Source organism: Danio rerio, chromosome 14, assembly GCF_052040795.2.
Source record: "Danio rerio strain M-AB ecotype USA chromosome 14, GRCz13ab, whole genome shotgun sequence".
In the NCBI taxonomy this organism is placed as follows: domain Eukaryota; kingdom Metazoa; phylum Chordata; class Actinopteri; order Cypriniformes; family Danionidae; genus Danio; species Danio rerio.
The window spans coordinates 45762501-45778147 of NC_141034.1; the positions used below are offsets into that span (position 1 = coordinate 45762501).

The 15647-nt window shown below is 33.1% G+C and overlaps 3 protein-coding genes and 1 long non-coding RNA gene across 14 annotated transcripts in view; 2 read left to right on the top strand and 2 right to left on the bottom strand.

The window, feature by feature from the left end:
• mid1ip1l (MID1 interacting protein 1, like) overlaps positions 1-1273 on the bottom strand; it is a 2626-nt gene extending 1353 nt beyond the window's left edge. Inside the window, exons 1-2 of one of the 2 annotated variants that reach the window (XM_087280161.1) lie at positions 194-1273; positions 1-154 (exon numbers count right to left, since the gene is read on the bottom strand). The exon at positions 1-154 is cut by the window's left edge and continues 1350 nt beyond it. The gene's annotated coding sequence lies outside the window, so the exon portion shown is untranslated. 2 annotated transcript variants of the gene reach the window in all.
• Positions 1-6823, top strand: part of LOC137487537 (uncharacterized) — a 37305-nt gene extending 30482 nt beyond the window's left edge. For 4 of the 7 annotated variants that reach the window (XR_015508010.1, XR_015508007.1, XR_015508015.1 and 1 more), the window contains one exon: positions 6525-6823. This is a non-coding gene — a long non-coding RNA (uncharacterized LOC137487537). The remainder of the gene's footprint in view (positions 1-6524) is intronic. The other 3 variants (XR_015508009.1, XR_015508014.1, XR_015508013.1) reach the window with 1 other exon arrangement.
• The window catches only part of tspan6 (tetraspanin 6), an 11691-nt gene extending 1350 nt beyond the window's left edge, over positions 1-10341 (bottom strand). The window contains exons 1-9 of one of the 2 annotated variants that reach the window (XM_087280358.1): positions 10093-10297; positions 6634-6822; positions 5695-5769; positions 5517-5606; positions 4862-5023; positions 4690-4773; positions 2910-2994; positions 194-2816; positions 1-154 (exon numbers count right to left, since the gene is read on the bottom strand). The exon at positions 1-154 is cut by the window's left edge and continues 1350 nt beyond it. In XM_087280358.1, coding sequence (XP_087136484.1) covers positions 2926-2994; positions 4690-4773; positions 4862-5023; positions 5517-5606; positions 5695-5769; positions 6634-6822; positions 10093-10179 — 756 coding nt within the window. In that variant the 5' untranslated portion in view covers positions 10180-10297 and the 3' untranslated portion in view covers positions 1-154; positions 194-2816; positions 2910-2925. 2 annotated transcript variants of the gene reach the window in all.
• The window catches only part of chrnb5b (cholinergic receptor, nicotinic, beta 5b), a 42021-nt gene continuing 36481 nt past the window's right edge, over positions 10108-15647 (top strand). Inside the window, exon 1 of one of the 3 annotated variants that reach the window (XM_087282075.1) lies at positions 10108-10416. The gene's annotated coding sequence lies outside the window, so the exon portion shown is untranslated. Of the gene's footprint in view, positions 10523-15647 lie in introns of all 3 variants that reach the window. The other 2 variants (XM_087282077.1, XM_087282076.1) reach the window with 2 other exon arrangements.

A 15647-nucleotide genomic window follows, 5' to 3' on the forward strand; every position in this document is an offset into this window, starting at 1 on the left:
GTAAAATAGTGAAATCATTAACAGCCATTGACTATAAAAAGTACAACACTGTTCAGTCAAATAAATAGTGCTAATGTTGTTTTGAAGTCATACTTGCATGCGATTTTAGAGGGAATATTTAAAGTACTATAGTAAAAACATGGGGATTATAAAACTAACTTCACCTCAATCGTTTTGAGGATGTGCGTTTGGCTCTGGTTTCGTTTTTGCAGTCAAGAACAGCTCAAACCAACAAAATTGGTATTAAAATGTAGATTCAAAAGAGAATTTGTCCCGCCACAAGTGGTGGTTACAAGACACTCATTCAAACCATCTCCATAAGACTGGTTCGAGGACTTCATCTGAGAATCATTCAAATTCAAAGCGACCAAGGTCTATGAATCGGTTCAATTGAATCGCTGTGTAAAGAGCCGAATGAAACAACGATTCATTTACAAGCTATGGTTTCAAGTCTGCGTCAGGCGCAAGGGTAAGAGGAATCAATATTCAATTAATCAAAAAGGCGTTAAAACCTTGAAAATCAATGTTCATGGAATCGAGTGTGCAATTATTTTAACTCCCAAGAAAAAGTTGTGGTATGACTTGCTCGACAACCTAGTACGGCACACTAACGTTACACGTTTAAAACGATTCACCACTTTTAAACGGTTCAGGGTTAACTTTACAGTTCACACGCAGCAATGTTAACTTGTGCTAATTGGAGCTTTAAAAGGGATTACATTTCAGTTGAAAAGCGACTGCATTGTCATTTACGTTAGCAGACTAACGGTAACGTATGTTAAACGTTTAAAATCTACTTCACTGCGTAACGTTAGATTTCACCGATTCAATTAGTTCAGACGCTCAGTTTCATAGAGCCAGATTTGAAATGGTTCATGTGAACCACTGTGAAGAGCCAACGAAGAAATAAACGACTCGTTCACAAATCGTCAAAGATGACACTTCACATCCTCGTGTCGAAAAATCAGTGTTTTTACAAACACCAGAAAACAAATCATACAAAACGACGTCTAAATATGCACAACAAAAGCCCGATAGTTAACCAATATAACATCGAAAAGTGTGCAGGAAAAGACCTTGCAATGCACAAGAGACAGGCGTTACGTAACCTTGAGATGCCAAGGAAAAAAAAAAATCAGTTAACCTATAAATGCTTAGACTAAAAGGACTAACCTGGATTAAAGTGTCCAATGGCCCAAAATCAAACTACAAAGGCTTGAACAAGTTGCCAAAGCTTCTGTAGACTCAGCAGAGAAGAAAGATCCCTTCTTCTGTTCGCTCAGGCGGAGACCGACAAAATTTATACGGTTTACGTCATAGGGCGGGTCATCATGTCCAATGATATTCAGCGCTCTACGTGATTGACAGGCCATTAAACCAAAAGAAAACAAGCATGTTGTCCGCGTTCATGCCTGCCGGTATCTTTTCTATTATACAATGTCTTCAGAAGGCGGCGAGTAAACGATGCAATCTTCCCCAACTTTTACTTTGTGTCTTAAAATAGTCTCTTACTCCTAAAAATGCACGCTTACTCGTGATGGCTAAAGAAAATAGAGGAATAACCTTAAAATATTCCCAACTAATCATTCCTAGTATGGTAATTCGTGCTTCGTTTGTCAATGAAACGACTAGATTATTAATAGGTCAAATTCATATTAAAAATTCTGTTCAATTACAGCAGACGGTCATTTCTTTATATAGGCCAGTTGTTAGCCAGGCTTTCGGATTGCCGATTTATAAATGAATCAACATCGCCATCTGGTGGTTCCACATCTGAATCATATGCTCATATAAAACAGTTTATTATTCCTATGCATTTTACAGTTGCACACAAACAAAGAACAGGATGCTGACAATGCTGTCTTCACAAAAACATAAACATGTACATGCCCAAACAGTTCATCCATATGCTGACAAAAGGTCTCACAATAAAAATGAATGAGCATGAATATGCTGGAGTGACAAAAGCGTAAAAGAATAATAGTCTCAAACATAATCTGGATTACACACACACACATTGCCTGATTTTCCTCACAAACGCAAGTATGTCTTTAAATACTTTTCAACCTCAGCATGTATAATGGCGATAGCTTTGTTTGTACATGTTAATTATTGTAACCTGATCAGCCTGGGCAACAACTTATTTCACATTTCACAGACAAAGACACACTACAGATTTTGTGTTGAGCATGTCTAAAGCCTTATAAATAACACTATTACTGCTACATTAATAAACACCACACAGAAACTGCAAATCATAATCACAGAAGCAGGAATGGAGGGGATGTATTAAAACTAGCTCTTGAAAATGAACTGGTGTTGATGCAAACAGATATGTCACAAGCTGAGTGGATAAAATGAACAGCAAGTCACTCTGAAAAACTATTTGGCAAATTGTGAACTTTAAGGTGGCTTGACGCAAGAAAACAAACATTCAGAGCGTAGATTCAAAGTTTTGGCATGTGTTAATCCCCGTTAAACAGAAGTCTAGGTATACAGTGTGATGTTTACTGCATAACTGAGTGTTTAACATTGGCTAAAGCTTATGCACTTACTACAAACTTCTGTGCATCTAATTGTTGTTTCATTTACACTCCAGAAAAAACAAAAGCAAAATGATTTTATCCCTTCAGAATAAATCAATTCCCTTCAATGTATTTACCATGAAGAAATACTCTTTAAAAAGCAGTCAGAAATTCTCTAAAATGAAATGTTCAGCTAAGGCACACACACACAAAAGACGACAACAACAACACTGAAACTAAATGGTTTCCCTTTGTGTCAGGTTCAGCCCTCTGTGATCTTCAGATGACACTCTGTAATTGAAGAGAAGTGACAGTAAGAGCCCATAGCAATGCATTTTAGACTTAAATAATACAAAAAAGAAGGGAAAAGGAAAGAAAATATACCCGTGGTGGAGAATCACTACACCATTTCATATTGGTTGTTGGTGATATAGCGAGACAGGCAGCACGCCAAGAATATCCCAATGACCTGAGGAGGAGTTGAATGATTAATAACATGCAATCAATATACAGGCTAAGAGTGTGCAAACTTTTAACCACATGCTCTTTGTTCAACTTCTTTAGTGAACAAACAAACTATGATTTTATAAATGGATCAAACAAAGCACAATAAAAAAATATGAATGACTATATAACTAGGGCCAGAAAGAATCTGTAAACTTTTTTACTATTTCTGAGAAGAATTTTGTAAATAATCTGCATATTTATGCAGTATTATTTTGGTAGCATCCCTAACCCTAACTAAAAATTTAAATATATTAAATAAAAATAAATGCTTTTAAACTTTTATTTAATGTTTACAATGCAAATCCATCTAGATCCACTTATTTTCACGCCAATTGAGTAGTTTTTCATTTGATTTTGCGGGTAAAAAATGACATAGGCTTGTAGAGAAAATTTGGGCGGTTTTGAAACGGCGTCCCCTGCAGCCCCAAACTCCCCACCCCCCCTTGTCCTCCACTTCAGAACCGCTTAAGATTGCCTCTAAATTTATGGGCGGTTGTTTTTGGATTTCAGCGGGTTTTACATAGTTCAGTTTAATAATATGACTGAAATTAATTTAAAAACTGAATTAATATAAATTTACATTTAAACAAGCTAATATATAGACTCAATAATGGGATAAAACTGTGCGGATTTCTGTGCACGCAGATTCCGTGTGGGCCTACTTTATTTTTTTTAATAAAATTTTATTAAAGTCATATAAAAGAGTCATGTTTTTTTTTCTATTTTTCTCATTATTATTTCTAATGGAGCTGTTGACATGGAATTGAACCAAATCTTTGGTAAAAACCCAGACAATACAAACATAAAAATATAACAAAACCAAATAAGTCTGGAAAAATTGTTATGTGTAATGCTTTGAAATGGCAAAAGGAGAAAGTACTGAACTACTGAAATGTATTTAATACTTTATATAAAAGGCGTTTTTGGTGATGGCAGCTTAAAGACACCTCTCATATAGAGAATGAAGTCACATGCATTGCTCAGGTGTGTTTTTCACAGACTAGATGGTTCTGTGAGTCTTGTCTATCAAATCTGAGTTTTACTTTGTATTGGATTCGGGTCAGGTGATTGGCTGGGCCATTCTACAGCTTTATTTTGTTTCTCTGAAAACATTTGGGAGTTTCCTTGGCTGTGTTTTGAGTCATTGTCTTGCTGAAATGTCCACCCTGGTTTCATCTTCATCATCCTGCTAATGTAGATGTTGGACAGAAGTAGCTCATTTTAATTTACATTGGTGAAGGGCAGAGGGTTGCTGAAGAATTCCTGTCTGGGTTTCCACACCTCCCTTTCTTCAGGTGTACAATACTTTTTTCCTGCGTCATTTCATTTTATTACAAGTTTGTAAAGTGTCCTTGAGCTCTGGAAAGGCACTATATAAATAAAAAGTATTAATATTATTATTATTACACATCTTCATTTGTAAACTAATTAGTGTTGTTCTATTGGCTTATATGGATTTATTTGATTGTTACCAACATCTGGTGAACATTTTAAGTTAATGGCACTATTGGACTTATGTTTTCTGAGAAAAATGGTGGTGTGTTTAATCCTTATTTCCCCCATTGTACATATAACAATTATATGAAGCTATTAACCTTAAGGCTGAGAACATTTTTGTTGAATTACACCGCATTTCTTAACAATGCATGAAAAATACCTGGAAGAATGCAATTCCAAAAGAAATTCCAGCAATAATTCCAAGATTGGCCTCCATGGTTGTGGACATCAGAGAGAAACAGCCCTATAAGAGGAGAAATTTGTTTTCCACAATTGTAAAGGAGCCTTATGGCTCTGTTGATTTGTGAGTGTTCAGAAACTGCAGTTCTTACCTGATGATAAACCACAGAATCAGCTTTTTTGAGATCCTTGAGTTCTGCAGAAGTGCAGTTTACACTAGCAGTCACGTTACAGCAGCTTTTGGGGATGCCCTCTTTTTCAAAGTATGTTGTATTCGCCCAGCTTGTGTAGTTCTCCTCTCCACAACATTGCAGCTAGAAAGTATTAGATAAATATTTATTTAGAATTTATTTATGGTTTATTGCTATATCGGCAGCATTGCCTATATTCATGGCAACTCTTGTAGTAAATATATGCAACACTTGTATTCAATATAGAACTTACAATCAGGAATGTTTCTTAGTCATTCTTTGTACAAAAAAAAAAAAATACATAAAAATAACAACACTGATAAAAAGTCATACAAGTTGTTTCAATTTGATCAATGAGAAATATTCTAAAATTACTTTTTTAAACATTGTCTTTTTCCTGAATAAAAATGTTTTTTAAAATCATTTAAAATGATACACTGTATTAAAATACGTTGTATTGTCAAAATAAGCTTACACAAGTCACAAATGGGGTTTTCTTCCTCTTTCAATATAAATGCGTGTGTAAGTCTTGTACAAAATAAATAAAGTACAATCCGCAAAATAACATTTTAAGCATATGAGTGAAAAGATTGGTGTAAAACAAAATCATGCTTACTGTTCTCTGGATCCGGTCCAGATCTTCGTCATCTTTACCCATGTAGTTTGATTCAGCTTTTTGGTAGGCACCCTTAAGCACTGCTTTAATCTGAATAAACAGAACAAACTTTATTTGGCTGGAGACAGCGGATGACGAGTGAAAAACAATATGTAGAAGTTTAAATGAATTGAATTACCTCATGTCTGAAAATGAATCCGGATATACCTGCCACCAGTTCAGCTAAGAACACAAGCACCAGGAACATGGCATACTGCCGTAGAAAAGAAAAAGGAAAAATGCTTAAAGACAATCAACACAAAATGTTCGGAATATAAAAAATTAAGTAAGGCCTGAAAATTGTAAAATATTCATTATATTTATTGAAAAATGTCCATTGGCAAAATTCTGAGGTCAAAATAAATATTACATTAGCTATTTAACTTTCTATTCATTTTATATAAGGCTTTAATTTTTTTTACAGTTCTGTTTACAAAGTTAAACAGACAAAATATATGAAATTAATAAAATATGTAGTCCATTATAAACTACAAAATGAAGTCTATATATATATTTATAAATAACTCATATAAATTAAATGTATAACTAAATAACATATAAAATAAAATATAATTATAAAATATCAATTAAAATTACAATCAAACAAGAAAATGGTTTAAACTTTGAAAGCAAAATATTACCAAAATAATTAAAGCTATTAATGAGTCATTTATGAAGACAGTCACCTGCACTTGTTTTGTTTCTAAAAATGAATCAGCTGTTTTGAAGAAATCCTATAAATAAATAATTAAATGAATCACCCATTAAGCATCTCACAAGGATTTTTTTTTATTAATCAATGACTAAATCAATCAAGGCACCAGCACAAATGCACACACAGGAAAAAATTAAAAATAAAAGAATAAATATTGTTATAAAATATTGCACACTTGTCAAAAAACTTTTAAAGCATGGCACACTTTTAAAATGATCAATTTGAAGGCACATTACATGCATTTTTTACATAAGAGTCACATACGAGAATTTGTGCTTATTCAAATATTTAAAAAATGTGCTGTAACTAATTTAACCTGTTTCATTTCATCACTCTTAGTGTTGTGAGGTGTCTAGAACTGACCAGTTTCAGCATCCATGGACTTCCACGGCAGGTGGCGAAGCAGCCGAACAGCCCGAAGATGATGATGACAGCTCCAGTCCCGATGAGGACATATGGAGCATTGGTGCCATGTTCTGAATTCACGAGGAGGTCAAACTCCAAATTAACCTTTCCCCAGACTCCCACAGCCAACAGGATCACCCCTGTGAACTACACACACAGGTAAGAACTCTTAGACATATTCCATGTGCTTATGGATTTGCCTGGGGGATTACAGCACTTTGTGTCGCCCATCCTGAATCTTGATAACAGCCTTGTAAATACACTTCAGCTTCGACACTCGGATGGTTTAGAGCACTGAAAAAAAAAAAAAAATCTGGGAATGCTCAAGTTATCTCCAGTGAGCAAACATAAGCCTTGACCTATTTAGAAACTGGTCAAAATAAATACAAGCCGAGTGTCTTTTTATCTGTGTAGTGCTTTTAACAGCACATTCAATGCAGCTTTAGAACAAAAAGCACAATGCAAGTGTTAATATCTTCAAAATTATAAGATAAGATTTGTGTAGTTTATAAATTAAGTATTTGCCCTTTAAGGCTTAATATCAATTTTAAAGGGTGGTCCACTACGATATCATATTTTAAACTTTAGTTGATGTGTAATGTAGCTGTGTGAACATAAACAGCATCTCTGAATGTAAAATACTCAAAAGTTAAATGCAATGGGAGACCTTGGTTTTTACAGCGTTAGCTTAGCAAAGCCTACAATGAACAAATTTTGGGGACTACAAAAAAATAGTTCCGGGCCAGTGAGATCACAAACTTTTACTCATACACACACTGCGCAGCTGGAGGACGTGGCCAGAGGCGCTGTAATGTTACAGCAGAGGAAGCTGAAATGCCGTTCAAACGCTGCTGTTTCCACAAAACGTCGTCTGTTTCTGTATGTGGGCTTCCGAATGACACGACACAGACAGAAGTGCTTACAGTTCAATATTAATTAATTATGTTCCAGAGAATTATAAAATACATAGCAAGCATGATTTGACAAAACAGCTTCCAGAATTTCTCCCAGTTTAGTGCTGGATTCGGTTAAAATCTCCTCAAAGAAGTAGCAGCTCCAACAAGCAGCAGCTGTAGCCTGTGAGTTTTTATTTGTTAAAATTGATCATGACATTTACAGTGTCTAGCGTTAACGGTATGCTGTAGCAAAGATGTAAACAACAGGAAATGCTGTTTGGCACCGCAAACGATTTAGCTACAAATTCATATTTATCAGTCAAACCGCTGTAAACACACACACACACTCTTCACCAGCGCGTGCAGCGTCTCTCTATGCGTGTGCGACTGTGCAGTGTTTCTCTATAGGCAGTTTTTCCTGCATTCTACATCTCAGATAATGAACTCGCAAAAGATGTGCGAACGATTCATGTTACTTACACATGCATACTCCGAATATATGTGAAAGATGTCGTGTAACGTGTTGAGTTAAAAAAATTACAGGAGAGCTCGCCTAACTCATGTTGCGGCAGAAAAATCTATCAAAGCTCACACAGGTCGCATCCCACATCTTGTGCGACTTGGAGCCGATCTGTGAATCGCAGCACATTATGATAGATGACCAACCAGAGCCTCTTGAGGGCGGGCCTTTCGAAGGAATTAGGAAATCTGACAGTTGTTTTCATGTTAGTTGAGTAGCTGTATATAATCAAAGTAAGATTTATGAAAAAATAATGTGATTTCCTTCAAGTGAAACATGAGCACACATTGTTTTGCATCTTATTAACACAACCAAGACTTAAAATTACATTCTGGACCCCTTTAAAGACTTTAAAATAAAACAGAAAATGAGCAAATGAGTTTAATAAACACTGAAAAATGTTTCACTGACTATATATATATATATATATATATATATATATATATATATACACACACACACACACACACAAATAAAAATTTCACATTTAATATCTAATTTTTTAAAATAACTTTTTCTTTATTAACAATGTAAAATTTAACATTTCATCTCAAAGTCAAAAAATGCTTCTAAATCACATTGGTTCAGTTTCGGGTTTCTTCTCAATTTTGTGTGGTGCGGCTTAATTAATCGACTCTTTCTGATCTTTCATTTGTTTCTGGTTTTTCATGTTGTCAATGGAACACTGGCAAAATGACAAAAAAAGCTGATCCTGACTGGTCCTCGTGCATGCATTCGAAATGCTGATTGGCTCACAGAAAGAACTTCACAGAGCCAAGCTAGAGTTTTTTTTTTTTTAAATAAAAAGTCTTAAAATGTGAAAAAAAAAAAAACATCACATAAAGTAAATAGGATGTCATTTAAAAAGAATATGAGAATAACTAAATTTTGACAAAAATGTCAGATAGAACCTTATAATTCTAAGGTGACGAAATGTTTTCAAACTATTATATTTGATTTCCCTAAGTCACATCTGTTAATTTCTCATCTCTCACATCTATAACAAAGCTTTTTCTCTCATAAATGCACAAATATAAAATAAAGCCATGTTAAATAAATATTAGCCATATTTCTGTTGGGTTTTGCAGTTTAATTCACAGCATTTCTACAAAGTATGTTGTGTACTGTAAACACGTTAACTTTTTTGCTCACATCCATAATGCTTAATGCTTATTTCCCTCATTAAAAAAATAATAATAAAAAATAAACATTTACAGACTGATGTTTTTCTGATCCCATAACTCTGTAGTTAGTTGTTTTGTAAAATATAAACGGATGTTTCAATATACTGTTAACAAATACTTTCTCGGTCAATTTATGTTTGGAGTTTTTACGGCAAATGTCACATCCATAACGCTGGAATTGCTAATATAACATAAACAAGCCACTGACTAAGTTCTAATTTTCTGCCTCTACTTTCCTGTCTAACCACGGGTTATAAACATGACCATCTGTCCATGCCTGCAGAAAATCACAGTGAAAAGCAATAAATACTGGGGATCAAAGTACTGCTGCACTCATTTAAGCCACGTTTGATGAACCGTTTATATCAGTTCTCAGTGTAAATCAATATTTTTCCAAATCGATAATTGAACATCGACCAAAACAAATGAGCTTAAACGACTAATATTTCATAATCTAAAAGAAATTAAAATTTAAATACCAAAACTAATGTTTTACGTTACTTTTGATATATTAATACTATTAACGTTACCAAAATGTCACATTAATTGACGCATTCTAAACAAACCGGTAAGTTAACAATATAAGGTCGTCGATAGGACTTATATGCAGCTTTTTGTTATGAGCAAGTAAAGCTAACGTAAATAATTAACCAAATAAAGATTAGAAATGAGTCGTGTTTGATATAAGGAAAACGAAGCTAGTAATTAAAGTTTCGACTAGAATGAACTGTTAGTCGCCGAGCCCATTGTTCAGTGAGTTAGCAGCGCTGATAGCCGCCTCAAGCTAACGGCAAACCCGATCAAAACACAAACTCACCCAGAAAATCAAACTGTACGAGATGAGAAACGTCTTCAGACACGTTATCACGGGTTTGGTTTGCAGCCGTGCTGACGGAGGCGACATTTCTGCTCTGTTTTCCCAGCGGATCTGGCTGGAGACGGGGGTTTTCTCAACGGAGAAAGAGCTGGAGGAGGAAAAGTTGCGGCTCGGAGTGTGAGTTGGTGAAGTTTGTTTGGGAACTGAAGGCTGATGATGATGCTGTGGAGACTTTTCCCGACAGGAAGTAAGGATAACCAAGATAAAGGACTGGAATCTCGAGTGGGAAAAGCTAAAAATATACCAAATGGACTTTTTAAAAAAGTAGCCTACGTAAAAGAAATACAACATACATTTTCTTGTTTCTGAACAATTGTGATATAACGCAAAAAGTGAATGTGTGGGAACTTGTTCAAAGCCTATCTTGCTGGTGAGTTTACACTGTAAACAATGTTTGGTTCCACAAAAGGAATCTGTGTTGGCACAACACGAAGGAATTAAGTTAACTTATTATTTTTTTTACAAATTTAAGTGGATTGAACAAAACAATTCAGTTGTCTTCCCCAAAAACTTGATAATTGTGTTATTTCAACTTATTTAGAATAAGTGGTTTGAACAAACCACAAACATTTTTTTAATGCACAGGCTTTTAAAAATACACCACCACCACACTGTAAAAAGTGATTAGTTGGAGGTAAAGTTGTTTTTTTATTTGCATTTTCGGACTTTCCTCTTAATATAATTTCAGAAAAGTATTCTTTGCAAATTCTTAATTGGCCAATCCTATTAGCAGCCAATGATTATCAAAGTACAGCATTGTTTACAGTCAATTAGATAGTGTTAAAGTTGTTTAGAAGTCAGACTTGCATGCTAATTCCGATTGAATATTCAAAGTAACATGGGAAACAATATAGAGACTTCTAAATGAACGAATATGCGAATATAAAACCAACTTTACCTCTATTTAGTTACTTAAAGCGAGTTAACCAATTGCCTTAAAAGCAACAAGTTGACTTTACAAAAATAATGTTAGTAAAGTAAACCCATTGTAACTTAAAACTGTTAAGTTGCCTTAATTTTTATTATTATGCAAACTGTACTCACTTTTTTAAAAATAAAACTTTTTCCAGTACACCTTTATTATATAAGTTTTTGTTTTCAGCTTTTCTGTATCTAGCAAAATCTCCGTAACTAAAATAAATCTGCTCTTCCAGACTTCACTGTGTCTTCTATATACAATACAGGCTATAATTGTAGATTTTATAGAATTAATGAAGCACCAAATATGTAAGATTTTAATGAATACAGTAATTATTTGAAAACAGGCGTGCTAAAATAGTCTGACACTGTAAAAAGGATTAGTTTACTTTAAAAAAGTGAGTACAATTAACATAATTATACAATTTAAATTCACTTAACAGTTCCAAGTTACAATGTGTTTACTTACATTATCTTTGTGGAGTTAACCTGTTGTTTTTAGGGCAGTTGGTTTACTCACTTTAAGTAACTTATCTCTTTTTTTTTTTTTTACAGTGCATGCTTATTATAGTTAAACACTTCTCTAAATAGTTAATGTTAAAGCAGTAATAAAACAAACCAAGGGGTTTTCAAACTGGGGTCTGTGAAAATCTTCAGGGGGAAAAGCATAAAAAAGTTACAATAATGAATTATAAACACTTATAATAAGTATTGTTTTTGTTTAGCATTAAAATAAATTACCTAACATTTATTAACTTAAATAAATAAACGCATAACAATAGTGAACAGTTTTTAAATGAAACTAACTAAAAACAGGATTTAAATAAATAAATAATTAAAATGTGATTAAAATAAACAAAAACAAGTTAGTGTGTTTGATCAAATTTTAAATAAATTATTAAATGCAGCATTTTAAATGTATATTTAGAAACATTCAATAATGCAACTAAATGCAATTTGGTTTTTATTATGTACTTTTTACATTAAACAAAGCAAGTTTGCTTGAAAGAAAATATTTTGTGCCTTCTGGTTGAACATCACTAGTAACTATGTAGAAGACAAATAATCAAACTAACAAAATAATAGATTAATAAAATTAAAACTAGATAATACAAAAATGAAGTCAGCTTTAAGGAGTTTGTCTCAAACAAATTTCAGTGATTTTCTTTATTAACCATCATTCTCCCAGTGGTTCAGGCTGAAATTACTCCTATGCAGCATATAAAATAATAAAAATATTACAAGTGACTGCAAGAGACCAAGAACAACATCTAAATTATTGAGCTTCACTGTCAGAAGTAGTAGTTTAGCCAAATACACATTACACAACTATTCACATTAATAACTTATGCTAATAAAAGCAAAAAGTTCACCTTTATAACCTCAGGAAAGAGAAATGACAAATAACTTCCTTGTTATTTTAATGTCTCTTCACCGGAAGAGGGCGCTGTAAGCCAAAGACGTGTAAGTGCCACGCTGTGCGTTGGTAAATACGTCTCATCTCTACAAAAATGTATCAAATCTGTGAAGCAACATAACGTTCTTTTATTAATCCGTAGGTCGTTTTTTTCCATGTGTTTTTAATAATTCATTGTAAGAGTCTACAAGATTAAGCATACTTTCTACTTGTTTTGTTTTGGCTATTAGCAGCAAAACCTTACACGGGGCTTATATTTGTCTCACAACAAACGAAAACATTTTATTATAACATTTTAACAGTACAAAAAATATACATGTCAGGGGGTAAGCATAAATCAAATACAACTATACAAAATGTACATATGTAATAATCAAATAAATACATTGTAGAGTTCACAAAGTTTTAAAGTGCGTTTATAGGGCTTTCTTATTTAAAGAGTCTCTGATACTACTAATATATAAGCATAATTCAGTCATCAAAACCCTAAAATTCGGTTTCTTATTGGTAAATTTACATTTAGGAATGTAAAATATTGTTAGCAAAATAATTTTATTAAATAAAAACAGTTTTCCTCTTGAGTAGGGTACATAGAAATGCCAAAAAGTACATTTTCCCACAATAATGATAGAGGTTTAGAACACTGTTATTTGTTATTAATAAATTTTTGCACCTCACTCCATAAATTGACTGAGTATGCACAATGATAATCCAAAATAAGTGTACGCAGTCTCCTCATATTTATTACAAAAATACAATTTATATCAATCCCACTTTTACATTTTTGTAAAAAATGTCTTGCTGGATTAAAATCTGTGGAGAAGTTTATAAGATATTTCTTTAATTTGATTTCTAACATGGTATTTCTGTGGTAACAGCCACACTTTCTTTCCAGCAAATCAGTTGATCCTTTAATAAAGACATCCAATAAGATTGAATATAAGAATAACTGCCTCATACTGTAAGTTTAAAGTCAGAGAGATCTTTTCTAGTTATAATAATAAACGTGATGGTAGATGATAGTCGACAGCTGGTAAATTATTGATTTGGATATAAGATTTATTCAAGATAAAAGACCTGGTTTACTCTAAAATTGAAGCTTAACATTTACTAACACTTGTTCGAAACTTGTATCTGTGTTATTTCGACTACAAAAGAAGATATTTTGAAAAATGTTTGGCCATTGACATCCATAGTAGGCTGTATATTTTTTATTACTATGATGGCTTTCAGTTTCCACATTCTTCAAAATATCTTCTTTTGTGGTAAAAATGACAAAGAAACTCTCAGACATGTTTAAATCGCATTTACCACTTGCTTTGTTTTGGCTATTAGCAAAACCTCACACGTGGCTAACATTTACCTCACAACAAACACAGAGAATATGTTGTATGGAAAGTTAAAAGTTAGATATCTTTTCTAGTTACCGTGATAAGTGATTGGATGGTAAATTATTGATCTGGATATAAGATTTATTCAAGAAAAATATCTGCCTTATCCTAAAACTGAAGATTACTAACATTTAGCCTAGTAACACTTGTTCAAGACAAAACTTTTTTGTTTTTTGACCACAAAATATGTTTTAAAGAATATATATATATATATATATATATATATATATATATATATATATATATATATATATTCTTTAATTATTTATATATTACATATATGGAGAATATATATATATATTGGAGAATATATATATATATTCTCCATTATCTCTATGGAGGTGCTGGCTCTGGATTTCCAGCATCTTTCAAAATATCTTCTATTGTGATGAAAATAACAAACAAACTCTCAGACATATTTGAAGCACGTTTTCCACTCGCTTTGCTTTGACTATTAGCAAAACCTCACACTCGGCTTATATTTATCTCATAACAAAAGCAGAGTGCTGAGTCATATGGAAAGTTAAAAGTTAGAGAGATCTTTTCTAGTTGTTTTGATAGCAGTGATGGGATGATAGTCGACAGATGGTAAATAATTGATCTGGATATGAGATTTATTCAAGATAAAAGACTTGCTCTACTCTAAAATTGAAGCTTATAGCCTATAGTATTTAGCCGACTAACACTCGTTCAAAACTTGTATCTTTGTTCTTTTGACAACAAAAGAAGATATTTTGACAAGAATGTTGACATCCATAGTAGGCTATTTTTTATTACTCTATTAAGTGATGGCTCTCGGTTTCCAGCATTCTTCAAAATATCTTCTTTTGAGGTCAAAATAACAAAGAAACTCTCAGACATATTTGAAGTGCATTTTCCACTCGCTTTGTTTCGGGTATTAGCGAAACCTCACATGTGGCTAACGTTTACCTTACATCAAACACCAAATACAACTGCGTCATATGAAAGTTAAAAGTTAGATGTATATTTTCTAGTTATGATAGAAGGGATTGGATGGTAGTCAACAGCTGGTAAATAATTGGTCTGGTTATGAGATTTATTCAAGAAAAAAAGACCTGCTCTATCCTAAAATTGAAGCTTATACTAACATTTAGCCTATAACACTTTTTCAAAACTTGTATCTTTCTTTTTTGACCACAAAATAATATGTTTTGAAGAATGTTTGGCCTGTGACATCCATAGTAGGTTAAATATTTATTACTATGAAAGTGTTGGATCTCGGTTTCCAGCATTCTTCAAAATATTTTCTTTTGTGGTCAAAATAACAAAGAAACTCTCAGACATGTTTGTAGCACATTTTACAGTCACTTTGCTTTGGCAATTAGCAAAACCTCACACTCGATATTTATCTCACAACAAAAGCAGACTACAACTGAGTCACATGGAAAGTTAACAGTTAGAGGGATCATTTCTAGTTACTATGATAGAAGTGTTGGAATGATAGATAAATTATTGATTTGCAATCTGGATATGAGATTGGTTTACCCTAAAATTAAAGCTTACCACCAACATTTAGCCTACTAACACTCGTTCAAAACTTGTACCTTTGTTCGTTTGACCACAAAAGAGGTTATTTTGAAGAATGTTTGGCCACTGACACCCATAGTAGGCTATCTATTTTGTTATTACTATATAAGTGATGGCTCTCGGTTTCCAGCATTCTTCAAAATATATTCTTTTGTGGTCAAAATAACAAAGTTTTATAATTGTAACGTGTTTGGATCCAATTGATGGTGAGTAAATAGTGA